Source organism: Thermobia domestica, chromosome 11 (genome assembly GCF_964235325.1).
Source record: "Thermobia domestica chromosome 11, izTheDome1.hap1.1, whole genome shotgun sequence".
Lineage (NCBI taxonomy): Eukaryota > Metazoa > Arthropoda > Insecta > Zygentoma > Lepismatidae > Thermobia > Thermobia domestica.
Genome location: NC_137464.1, coordinates 243660317 through 243674524, shown reverse-complemented (window position 1 = coordinate 243674524; position 14208 = coordinate 243660317). Strand labels below are relative to the sequence as shown.

At 34.4% G+C, this 14208-nt stretch overlaps 1 protein-coding gene across 3 annotated transcripts in view; it reads left to right on the top strand.

The window, feature by feature from the left end:
- The window catches only part of LOC145664872 (homologous-pairing protein 2 homolog), a 134025-nt gene that overhangs the window by 91847 nt on the left and 27970 nt on the right, over window positions 1–14208 (top strand). For all 3 annotated transcript variants that reach the window (XM_081731917.1, XM_081731916.1, XM_081731919.1), the window contains exon 3: window positions 57–296. In XM_081731917.1, the coding sequence (XP_081588043.1) occupies window positions 57–296 (240 nt within the window). The remainder of the gene's footprint in view (window positions 1–56; window positions 297–14208) is intronic.

Sequence of the window (14208 nt, the reverse complement as noted above, 5' to 3'; positions counted from 1 at the left end):
ACGTTATACAGGGTATTCTTGTATATTAGTGTTTCAAATTATTCATACATTTCCAGGACGGGCATATCCAGGAGAAAGTTTATGGGAAGCAAAAAGTGTATGCTGTCCGTCAAGATGCTAATGAAGATAAGAGTCAGGATGAAATAGGGAAAGATATCGAAGTCCTGGATCAACAGATCGAGAAACTGTCCGAGAACCTACGCAATAAGGAACAGACATACAAACAAGTTGAAAGAGAGCTTCAGAGCCTTTTATCTAGTCCTCTTACATCTGATGCGGAAAAAGAGTTAGCCACGGTACGTATGAAATATAATTACAGTGTTATATTATACTTTCATAAGAACATTTTTTTTTTCCAATGATGCAAGTAAAATCGCTAGCAAAAATGGACATGCACGTATCAATTAGTAAGAAGTAGAAATTACTGCGTTCAAATGCACTTTGATGGTGTCAAACTTTCAAGTTAGCTCCCAGAGCTACTGACGAAGGCAACAGTATTTGCCAAAATAGTTTAATGCAATTAAAGTGCATTTGTACGCAGTAAGCTGTTATATTTTCTAAGGAGTTTGGTTTAGTGATGAGCAAATGCAAGACCAAGACCAAGACCGGGGTGGTCTTGGTCTTGCACTGGAATCCTTGGTCTTGGTCTTGGTATTGGTCTTGCAGACCCAGTCTTGGTCTTGGTCTTGGTCTTGCAAGTCTTGCATTTAAGAAATCTCAAGCTTTTCGTAGGCAAATTTTACTCTGGATATAAGGGATAATAAACTCTACAATGCGCCAATAGTAACGGAAATACAATGTATGTTTCTAAATGTAATATAGGTTAACTTGGTGTAAGTATGATGGTAGTGTACAACATAGGTGATGACCTTTATTTTTTTAATGGGTGCCCACACTTCACTACTCATATGCTAAATCACAACGTTTCGTAATCTGTTTGTATTTTTTTAACAGATCCAACACTCCACTGGTTCCCAAACTGGGGAGGCTATCCTTGAGACGCATGAAAGAAAATCAAGACGACACAGATTATTAAAATACCATGAATTACAAAATTATTTTTACACTCTAAAGGCGTCAGATTTTTCTTTTCGACCACGATTAGCTAATCCTTGTATTAAACGAACTTCCACTTAAATATTGAGATTTTGTTTTACTGATTCCAATATGTACTCTATGGGGCAGAAACCTGGACATTACGCAAAAGCGATTTAAAAAAAATGCAAGCTTTCAAAATGTAGGCATGGAGGAAAAAAGAGAGAATTAGCTGTGTTGAACGTAAAACGAATGAGAAAGTGTTACAAATATTAGCAGTAGGAGAAAAAGAAGAATTTTACATATTGTTAAAGGGGAGGAAGAGGAACTGGTTAGGATATTGGCTGAGGAGGAACTGTATTAAGAGTGACGTGCTAGAAGGTATTGTGGAAGGAAAGAGAGGGAGGGATCGAAGGAGACTGTAGTTGAAGGAAGGTATTAAAACAAAATTGCTACGTCAAGGCGAAGTGACTAGCTGAGGAGCACCGAATGTCAAACCTTCTCAGTTGCAGCAAGTAATCTACCAATAATGGCAGAATAGCTATGATGATGATGATGATGACATGTTTAGCAACATTGACCAAAAAAAAAAAAGAGAGAAAATTAAAATAATAATTATTATAATCAAACCTCTTAATATTTTAGAATAATTTGAGTGAAAACTGAAAAAGACTCAACTGTCTATGTCTTGTATAAACTCAATTTATATGAATACTTTCAACCTGTATTAGAAATACAAAATAACGGCATCAAACTACAAGTTATTTGAAGTCTCACTTGTGAATGTGGATTACTAGCATCAATTATCCACTTCGTTGGGTTAAACCAAAAAGAATAGTAATATATTTCGTTAGTCAGTCACTTTTTACTATTAGTAAAGCGCTCTCTGATATCATCGATCGTTTTCGATTATTTTTATATTTCTCTCCCCTCCTTCTCCCCAAATTGCGGGGCTGAATTGGATTTAAACGGCATAAGAAGTGTCACTGTTTGTCTCAGAGACACCAAAAACTATAGATTTCATTTTAATATAGGTCATTTTCGATCATTTTTAAATATCTTTCCCCTACACCTTCCCTATACTGCACCGTCAAAGTGATATGACAGAAACCATCTCAGGTCCGATCCTCATCTATGTTGAAAATGAGATCGAGTTCGGTCGGGTGGTTCAAAAGTTACTAAATTTTATTTATTTTTTTATACCTTTCCATCCCCTTCCCCTCCCCTAAGTTCTACCGTCAAAGTGATTTGATAAAAACCACAAGTCCGAACCTCATCTATGTTGAAAATTTTATTGAGATCGATCGGCTAGATCAAGAGTGATGAAGTCACAATGACAGTCACTTATATTTTTAGTTTTTTACATATACCTGTCTCCTTCCCCTAACCTACGTTGCACCATCAAAGTAAAATTATAAAAATCGCTCCAGGCCTCAACTTAATCTATGTTGAACATTTGATCAAGATCGGTCGGGTGTTTCAAAAGTTATTGTTTTATTATATATATATATATTCCCCTCACATCCTCTTCCACTACGTTCCACCATCTAAGTGAAACGAAAAAACGAACTGTAAAAAACTTTCCAGGACCGAACCTCATACATGTTAAAAATTTGATAGAGATCGGTTCAGGAGTTGTTAAGTCACAATCTTAGTCATTTTTATTTTTGTTCATATTGATTTTTATACATCTCTCCCTCCTTCTCCCCTACATTACTCCGTCAAAGTAAACTGACAGATAACATTCCAGGCTTGAACCCCATCTATGTTAAAAAATTGATCGAGATTGGTCGTTTGGTTCAAGAGTTATTAAGTTTTATTTATTATTTTATAACTCCCCCTTTTCCCCCTCCTCTAAATTTTACCGTGAAAGTGAAATGATGAAAACACTTCCAGGCCCAAACCTTATCTATGTTGAAAATTTTATCGAGATCGGTCGGGTGGTTCAAGAGATTAGTAGTCAAAAAATAGTCACTTTCAATTTTATAATATAGATTTATTGTTGTATAATATTATATCACTCAATCCTCGATGTGCCATATACCTGAGGAGGCTAAAAGTTATATTAATAAACAATTATTCAACGTACAAACATCCGTCCATGAAATCAAACTTGCGATCACATGCACTAAGTTTTTGTCAATATCATGAAAATGTTATTTCGATATTAATTTTAAGAGAACACATTAAGAATTTCCGACGGATACTTGAGTCTCGGAGCCAAGGCCATACCCGTCGACACCAATGGTATACGGTATTGCCGATGTTCAATACTACATTTATCTTTAGTTTCGGAAGAAGAACACCACTAATATGCTTGAAATGAAATGAAGTATCTAGTTTAACGTCCCACGATTATGCATCAAGGGTAAGGGAGACGGTAATATGAGAAATGACTAAAATGGTGGAATGAAGAAAGTAGGAGGAAACAGAAAAAACACTGAGAAAATCCACGCACACAGTGTTTGTCCGCCAAAAAAGCTCACATGGCGCAAGATGATCTGTGGTTTGAAAACGAACAATATCTACAGAAAACGCGAGCAACCAATTCAGAAAACGACATACTGTAGCTATATGTTACAGGGGCAGATCGACTCACACGGATTGCTTAAACTACTGGGAACACATCCACTCCAGCAGCATTTTTACTGAAACCAAGAAATCCATCTCCTTCCTTTTTACATTCTATATAAAAAAAATCAAGTAGTGTTGGTACTTGTGCAAGACTCTTGCGCAAGAGTCTTGGTCTTGGTCTTGCAGGTATGGTCTTGGCTTTGCACCCCTTGGTCTTGGTCTTGGTCTTGCATCGGGATTCCTGGCCTTGGTCTTGGTCCTGCATGCAAGACTCTTGCAAAAACTGCAAGACCAAGACTCTTGCGCTCATCACTAGTTTGGTTTATCAAAACTCCTTTGTATATTTACCCTATCTGTCTTTCTCTCTCCCTCTCTCTTTTTCTGTGTGTGTGTGTGTCCGCCGTCCGGGAGACAAAAAGTTTTGAGGTCACATGTTAGCAATTGAGTTCGGTGATGGAAGTGAAACTCAAATCACAGGTGGTAGAAATGAACTATTTCCGGTTTTAACGTTTACCATTATATAGTAGAAACGATAATAGATACCTTGAAATGCTTTTCTCCAATCGATTATCCTCTTTAGACGCCGAGTGTCCTATATGACACACAAAATTTGAGACGGTCCCTTTTCCGCTCATGTATAATTGTTTATATTAGTATGAGATCGTTGGGATCTGAGGACCCAAAATGGCGCCCTTCGAGTTCGATCCAAAGCCACATCAAGTGTTCGTTTATAGTCCTCGCTGTGCGTGAATGTGCTGCCACCAAGTGAGAAAAACCAAAATGAAAAACAAAGGACATCAAGTTTTTTTTTGTAAAATTTAATTTTAAACTATTTCAAGTAAGTAGTTATAATTTAGATATTTTTATTCTAATCGTAATTATTTTACCACATTTAATAGGTGGATAAGTATGTTAAAATTTCCAACATCTTCCGGTATTTAAACCTACCAATTGGAAAATAAGGGGGGCGAAGTGAAGCTATCCTCGCCGGGAGGGGATAGCGTCCTTTTTTTTCGGTTTGACTATGGCGTGTGTTAACATCCCAGGTAGCTACGGTGGACTGAAACCTTGAAAATAGAAGAAACCCACTGCGTTTAATATGTGAGTTATTAGTGAAAAATAGTTAGGAAGGTGGGGTGAAGGCCTAAAGGACAACTATGAAGTGAGACAGCCGTAATTCGAACTACGACAGAATTCCTCTTCCCTGGTGATGATGCACGTGCTTCACCCATAATGGATTAGTTCGCAGTGGATAAGGTTTGACCGTTAGTTTCCAGGATTACAAGGTAACATCAATGTTATTTTTTTTATTTATAATGCGGCTGGAGTAAATCTAGAAGATAAATTGTAAATCCGGAAGGGTCATGCGACTCGGAAGATTCCAGGCGTAGGGGAAGTGACTGCTGCCGTCTAAATTTAGTTTCGGACGAATTGGCTGATGTTTTATAAACTGTGACCAACCTTAAAAATTGAACTATGAACTAAATTCTCGGTTTTCGAAAATTTATTTTTTTTATATATCAGATAAAAAGGGGGGAGCAAAGATAAATTAATATATACGCCTGCTTACTGTAAATTGTTTCTACGATGATAGAAGTAACATTATATGAGTTTCTTTAGAGTAATGGAATCTAGAAACATGATTGCTTAAAGTAAATCTTTCCGGTCAAGCATGGGTCCCCAGTCGCCTGGGTGATAGAATTCGTCCTTCCTCTCCCTTTACTTCCACTTCCACTTGTCTCGGTTGGAACTTCAAATATCAAAAATCTACGCTTAGCTTAGCACCTCTCCATATCAAATCTTCGTTCAAATCTCTTTCGTTTTGTGTGAATTTATTTTCTTTGTTTGTTAGTTATAGTAGTTAGGTTAGTTTTAGTATCGTTAACTATTGTGTACCAAAATCTGAAATTGGCTCTGTTGTTTGTGGTCAATAGGACCCTTCTAGTAAACTTTAAGTATGGAATTATAAACCGGGGGTGATGTTTAGAACGTTCACTGCTTTCTCTCTCTATCCTGCTGACATGTTATTAATATAAATGCTTGTGATAATGGAATTACCTGAAGCTTGTCCGCTCACCCTGTAGTTTAAAGAAATATTTGGCAGATACGATCAGTAGTTAAAAATTTGTGCTAAACAAAAGTGACACTAGAGAAGTTGCGATTTAATGAGCCATGGGCAAAGAAATAGTTAAATATATGAAGAAAGTGCGTAATTAGAGACGTGTTGCGCCTGAGATAGACAGGTTGCCCGCTCGAAGGCAGATAATATTTTATTTCTTCAGTGTTTATGTAGGCCCGGCCATTCTCTATCTCCACCGCTGCCACTTTCATAGGGTGCTCACCCATTAGGAAAGCTGTTGGGTGAAAATTGTATTCAGTTTGTGAACCGATTTAATAAGTATGCCGAAAACCCTTGTAATAGTTTTTTTTTGTATTCTTAATGTATGTCAGCAGGTCAAAGAAATGTTACCCCCCCCCCTCTTCCTTTCGAATGATGTAATAGTGTTTAAAAACAATTGTAAAAATTAATACTAAATTGTGACGAAATTGAATTCAGGCAACATAACAATTTATTTTTTTTGGTCAACCCGATATAAACAGAACTTGTAATTTTGTACTATGTAATTCTAAATCTCCAAAATGCAAAAATGTACTTGCACTAAGAATCGGATTGACGAAACAGAGTTTATATTGTATGAAACTAACTATAACCTGAACTAAATTTTTTTTGGAAACTTAAGAGGTGCATTAAAATAAATGTTCTGTTCGCGTAGATATTGTTGTAAAGGTAGGTTTGGTGAAGACAAAATTTGGAATTAAGAACATGGGACTAAATTTTCAAACCTAATTATACTTTTTTTTCCACTTGCAATGTATTTCAGTCTTTTTCCTCTTCGTGCGGGAAGGAGAGATCTGTCATTGTAGTTTTATGTTTTTTTTCTTTCTGTTCTAACAATAAATTTAGTTTGTACTGTCCGAAGTAGTCGTCATTGTGTTATGAGATCTGAATATCCCTTAGTTATAAGCTGGATTAACAATATTGGCAATTGGTCTTCAGAACGAAAGAATTAAACTTTATGGATATTATCAACAGTTACAGTGCTTCTCGCAGTGGTCTCAACAGGAGAAAGATCCTGATTCGAAGTATAGTTTAATTTTATTTATTTATTTATTTATTTTTCTTTCAAATCTTCCTTTCTTCATTATTGCGGATGTTATTTTATTTTTCTTTTATATTTTAACTTAAGATTTTTTTTTCTTTCGTTGTGCAAATACAATTTAAGTTACGGTTGGATAGCCTGGAGTACCTTTAGTACCCAGGAGAGTATTCAACCTAGGCCAAATTCTGAGGAAAGGAAGAAAGCGAAATAAATCGTAACATTAAAAGTGGCGACCCAGCCTTAGGATGATTCTCTTGTCTGAGTACTGCTCGAGAATAACGTCTAATAATATTGATGGATAATTCAAATATTAAGCAGGTGAAGTGGAAGTGAAGTGGAGAGATGTTGGGTAAGTTTTGTTTTCCGGTGCTGGGACTGGAGGCTTGACTGGAAATATCTTATGAGTGTTATATAAGTATATAGTGTTCTTGAAGTGAAAGTTTCAATGTCTTTTTGTTTTGTTTCATGCTAACTGTGTTTGTAAAGCGATTGTAAAATGGCGTCTCGTGGAAGTGGCTCCGATGGGGATAGCGTTTGTTTGGGTTCTCAACAAAAAGAATATGCATGTTGTGATAATGCGCATCAAGTAGTCAGTAATGAAGGAGTAGAGAAAGTGAAAGCCGTGATGTGCGAGAGTTGCCTTCGCTGGTTTCATTTTGATTGTGTAGGTATGAAGAATACCTCTAGCATGTTTGCTTTAGTAAGCGCTGATTCCTACCGTTGGGTATGTGCAGGGTGCGAAGCAGCTAAGCTACCTCAGCCTAACAATGGCAATGACGAGGATCCCGAAAAGGGAAACAAGGAGTTTACGCTTGATAACAGTATTTCTGACAATGCACCTATCGCGACCTCGTCACCTGTCTTACGAGACAATGGTACTGTGTCGTCTGTCTCGCGAGAAGACGGTCTTATGTTAATGATGGAAAAGCTGTTCAAGAAGATAGACGAAATTAGTTACGAGGTAGTTAGTAGTAAAAAGGAGGTGAGCAAAGTTAACCAGAAAATCGACGAAGGGTTCGAGAAATTTGGGACTCAAATTACTGAGGTGCAGTCTAAAATTGAACGAACTGCTATAACCGTGCAGCAATTATCCTCTAAGTTGGAGCAAGTTGTATTGCTCCCTTTTGTTCACGCAACGGTTTGATTGAATTTGTAATGCCACGCTATCGATAGTGATCATTATGACAGGCGATAGGCGACGTTTCGTGATGGCATTACAAAACTCCTAGATAGCAGTATGATTATTCAACATGTTTTATTTGTTTACAATAATAATGACTAAATTATGTTCTTAATTTTATTCTAAAATTTCAATGTAATCTCAAAACTACATAAATTCTATGTATTGGCGAAAAGTGCACAAATTTGCACCCGAAAATTTTAGCACAAAAGAAGAAAATAAATAAGACTTCGAAAAAGGTAGATTTTCTAGATGTTTCGAGACTCAACAAAAATATAGAGAATTAGTTTTTTTTTCAATTTACAATATTGGAGAAGAACCGTTAACTGTTATCGAAATGTTTAAAATATTTAGTTGTGGAATTTAAAGATTTAACTGGAATAAGTAAGTGTTCAAACACAAAGTAAACTGAAAAGTATTTATATCTTTGATATTAATTACATTATTTATATATGATGGAGTTTGAAGCTATGGAGCATCAATAAGTGAACCCGTCCCGGGTTCTCGTCTGCAATATTCCGATGATCAATTACTTATATTGATTTCTAAATCTTCATCAAAATTCTCAGTAAACAAATCAAAACCTATAATCTGTCTATGTGGTATCGGTTGGCGTAATATTTGGAAGTATCTGCTATTTTAACAGAAGCCTATTGGTATTCTACCAGGATATGCTGCATATACTTGTAATAATATCATACTTATTAGAAATCCATATGATGTGTTTGAGTGTACTGTTAATTAAAATAAGGTGAAATGGGCATTTCAGGTATGTTTTACTTACAAATAATATGGAAGAAATAATTGGAAAGATAGTCAAAGAATTAATAACAATTTTATTGATATTGTCGACGAAAATACTGAAACAAATATTACATTTAATGAATATAATTATAAAGATAAAAATAATGAGACAAAGTTATGAATAAAGGGATAATGAAATACCTCTACGAATAAAGGGATAATGAAATACCAGTACTACTCATAACCGGAATCACTAAGCGCTATTGCTAATTAAACTTAAGTATGATCAATGTATAATAATAAGTTGCAAACAAAATAAGATAATGGAACAAAGCAATCTAACAACATGGTAGCATATACCTAGGTACGTTTATTTGTAAATACATACAAAGTCATGTAATATGATCATAAAATCTATTGAATAATTCTCTCCGATATCTTTGGACAAATTATGGAATTCAGATGCCATCTGCAAAGAAGTAAATTGATATTATTAGTATTAATATGTCATTACAGATTATGTAATTTATCATCGATGTTATTGATTTATGTTTGTTTATTCGTATGTCTATATTTGTATATGTATGTATTGTGTTAATCAATTTTATTACAGGTGCTATTAATTCAATAATATCATGAATAATAATCACAATCACAGTTTTGATAATTTTGATTTTCTGTTATATCTAATTGTAATTTCATTTTTATATGCTCGATTCCTTGGGTACAGACTCTCCCCATTCCGTATCTGGAAGCGTTTGTTTGTGTTTTCTTGCTTGGGATGTCATCCTAAGCTGGCGACTCGGGCCGTTCACGTCGCCTTCGTAAGTGCTTAAACGTTCACGCAGGGTGACGTGTTCTATTCTTTTCCGTTGCGTTGATTTGACTACTTAGCTCACTCTTCGTCTTCTGCTGCTGTGAAGAAAGTCTGTTCTTTAATAATAACAGAAGATGCATCGAAAGAAGAACATGTGACTACAACGCAGTGGTGGTGACGAAGGAAAGGAGCGTGTCAAGTTTGGCGACCCAGCCAGGATTACTAAAGCCCTTGAGTCGCCACTAGAAACATTGTTCTAGAAAGATATACTTCAACGCATCCAGATTCGTTGAACGAGTTGACCTTACCCCACAGAGTCGACGTAACCTAAGATTTTCTAGACCTTTGCATATGAAGGTAATAGATTTAAAATTGTAGTGTAAGAAAACAACTATTTCTGTTTTCTGTGTAAGAAAACATCGATCCACAAACACTATTTAAACATGTAAACAACAACTGGATTCTAATTTATTATGGTTTATATTTTGTTCAAAACAAAAGTGTCAAACAATCAATAACAACAAACAAATTATTCTTTGCGTTAACGAAGATTTTACATATGATCATTATCATAATCGATCTTCAATTTGCTAAGATGTTGGTCGTGACAATAGTTGCTTTGATTTTATTGGACTTCTCTCGTTGATTACAACTGTTTAGGTAACAAAATACTCCAGGAGAATCCGGCTGTATTGTACAGTGGGTGGCTTTAAGACCATAATATATATATTGTAGGAATCAAATAATAAAAACAGTGGATTATATATGCACACCATTCAGCTAGTCTTTATAATTAATTATGAATTATAATTGCGCTGGTTAGATTGTAGCCTAATATCTATTATTTAGATTATTTATTTACTCACTTCTATGATTCTCTTATTTAAGTATTCATTTCTTCATACGTAGCTCCATTATTTATTTATTTATTTATTTCATATCAAATATTTATTATTTTATTTTATACTTATTCAAAAACATCGTCTTTCATACCTCATTTATGGCTATAAAATCGCACCAAGCAATTAAACTCATCCTCATTTCTTCAAAAAAATTCATTAAAATCCACGTTAAATTCGTACCATCGATCCACAATATTGGCTGTTGATTCTCCTATTATCGATTACCTTAACGATCATTACACATAAACTATGAATAACGCCGGACACAAACATCTACGCATTTGATGAAGTGATTATCGAAATTTTAATATTTGGATTACTAAAACACAATTAAAGGTTCCAGATTTGATAATTGATTTTACACAAGAATTTAGATTTAGCTTCAAGATGATTTAACACATTACGCAGAACATTTGGGAGAATTTAGCTGTGGCAGGATAATCCTGCCGGAGATGCTTAGTTACTCATGCATCATTATTACTTCTATTTATACCAACAAATACTGAAGTACATTTTGCTTTAATTATCTTAAATACTTATTCACAGTTCTGTTCGTTTTCTGGCTGCAAGAAACTTCTCAAAATCAAGGTAATTTGATCGAAAATTAAGTCGTTAAATTTCCTTTCCTTGTAGGAGACTTCACATATATTATAGTAATAATTACAATTTCTTCTTCTTTTAACAAATATACAATGGCACCAAAATTATTTCACAATGCCAATCACTATTCTGTAACCTTCGGTGCAGGTTCAGATTACCTCAACTAATACAAAATATATTTAAACTAACAAATAAAATTGAAACACAAATAATAAACATAACTGTACAGGTCAAATATGCATATAAGCACCATTAAACATCAGTGACCTGAAAAATTGGGATGTAAAAGCGAAAGCTGGAGCATCACAGTTTTCCGCCGCTGCCAAAAAAATTTTATCTGTCGATAAAATTTTACGTGAATAAGTTATTTGAACTCCAATTTCATAACTATAAACAAACACATAACATCTCATCACAGCACTATTTCTGCTTAGTTTCACTACTATATAGAGTCCAAGATTTTGCAATGATAAATTTTAAATTCATTATTTACAGATCTATTTACAATATTATACACATATCCACTAAATTTAATTAGTATTTACACAAATTCAAAACTTCATTATGTTTGGATGAATCTTTTTTTTTTCGAAAGTTTAGGTTTGCTTCTTCGTATGTCTTTAACTTCTTCTTTTTCTTTCTTACCATTTTCTGTTTATTCCAATACTCTGCGATACAAAGCTTCTCCATTTCTTCCATTCTTGTTTTCTCTTTTCGCTTCATTTCTACATTTCTTCTTGATTCTTTCTTTTTTCTCTTCCTTGTTTTTGCTTTTCTTAATCTCTGTTGTTTTGTATGCATTTTGGACTCCTTCCAAAATCTCATATGCTTATTCATATGTTTCTTTTTCACTTCCTTCCAAAATTCATGAATTTTCAAAATCTGATTGGTAGATAGTCGTCTCCGTGTGTCCTGTCTTCCATTGATCATCTTTCTGATACATTTCTTTTTCCTTCTTTTCCAGACAAAAAGAATCCTAGAATTTCTCGTTATCTGAAACTTGGGAAAACCATATGTATATTTGATACCTGTAGATGCACTATCGTGATCTTTCTGTTTCAGTTCATTATTGGACGAGTAATTTTCTTTGGATTTTTCTTCCATTACATATTCCTTTCCTGGTATTTGACCTATTTTATTCATTTCACATTCATTTTTAGTCACAGGTGTGGTTTTTTGATAATTCTCTATTTTATCTTCTTTGCCACATTCTTCGATTTCGGCTTCTTTGGGTTCCATTTCTTTGTTATCATCTTTCCCACGTCCTTCCATTTCGTCTTCTTTGACTCCCATTTCTTTCATTCCAGATTGGATTTCTTCGACTACCTTTGACGGGAAAGTATATAGTTGTCTAAATTCCTTTCTCATTTCTCTCCTGAATTCACTTGCTTCCTTTATCATCTCTTTAGTGGAAACTTGCACTTCGCACTTTAATTGGAGTAATTCTCTTAATATTATGTCAATTTTTTCTTCAATCCCTATTATTTGTTTAGTCTGTTTTGATGAAGTTCCGAGTTCCTCCACATCTGTATTCTTCTGTTCACATTCTCTTTTTTCCTCACTACCTGATTGCACCTTCTCATTACTCTGTTTCTCGTTTTTGTCTTGTTCACCATATCTAGATTCACTTAATCGTTCATGATTCGTACTACCACTATTATTAAGAGTACCTGTTACAATGTTCTTATCGCACGTAGAAAGTTTATGGTAGTTGGCACTATTCACTTTAATATTCATTTCAGTTGTAAGCGTCATTGCTTAGATATCAATTACATTCATATCCCGTTAGGATTTCCTTAACAGCTTTATACTCCCAATAGTTCACTTCAGCATTGTTACAGCATTATTTATCACTTCGTAGCGTCTCTCTTCTTATTGTCGTCTCTCAGGGCTACGGTGTTCCTCTTTCACATGTCCTGAAATGGGTCGCCATTTTGTATTGCTCCCTTTTGTTCACGCAACGGTTTGATTGAATTTGTAATGCCACGCTATCGATAGTGATCATTATGACAGGCGATAGGTGACACTTACTAAAGCCCTTGAGTCGCCACTAGAAACATTGTTCTAGAAAGATATACTTCAACGCATCCAGATTCGTTGAACGAGTTGACCTTACCCCACAGAGTCGACGTAACCTAAGATTTTCTAGACCTTTGCATATGAAGGTAATAGATTTAAAATTGTAGTGTAAGAAAACAACTATTTCTGTTTTCTGTGTAAGAAAACATCGATCCACAAACACTATTTAAACATGTAAACAACAACTGGATTCTAATTTATTATGGTTTATATTTTGTTCAAAACAAAAGTGTCAAACAATCAATAACAACAAACAAATTATTCTTTGCGTTAACGAAGATTTTACATATGATCATTATCATAATCGATCTTCAATTTGCTAAGATGTTGGTCGTGACAATAGTTGCTTTGATTTTATTGGACTTCTCTCGTTGATTACAACTGTTTAGGTAACAAAATACTCCAGGAGAATCCGGCTGTATTGTACAGTGGGTGGCTTTAAGACCATAATATATATATTGTAGGAATCAAATAATAAAAACAGTGGATTATATATGCACACCATTCAGCTAGTCTTTATAATTAATTATGAATTATAATTGCGCTGGTTAGATTGTAGCCTAATATCTATTATTTAGATTATTTATTTACTCACTTCTATGATTCTCTTATTTAAGTATTCATTTCTTCATACGTAGCTCCATTATTTATTTATTTATTTATTTCATATCAAATATTTATTATTTTATTTTATACTTATTCAAAAACATCGTCTTTCATACCTCATTTATGGCTATAAAATCGCACCAAGCAATTAAACTCATCCTCATTTCTTCAAAAAAATTCATTAAAATCCACGTTAAATTCGTACCATCGATCCACAATATTGGCTGTTGATTCTCCTATTATCGATTACCTTAACGATCATTACACATAAACTATGAATAACGCCGGACACAAACATCTACGCATTTGATGAAGTGATTATCGAAATTTTAATATTTGGATTACTAAAACACAATTAAAGGTTCCAGATTTGATAATTGATTTTACACAAGAATTTAGATTTAGCTTCAAGATGATTTAACACATTACGCAGAACATTTGGGAGAATTTAGCTGTGGCAGGATAATCCTGCCGGAGATGCTTAGTTACTCATGCATCATTATTACTTCT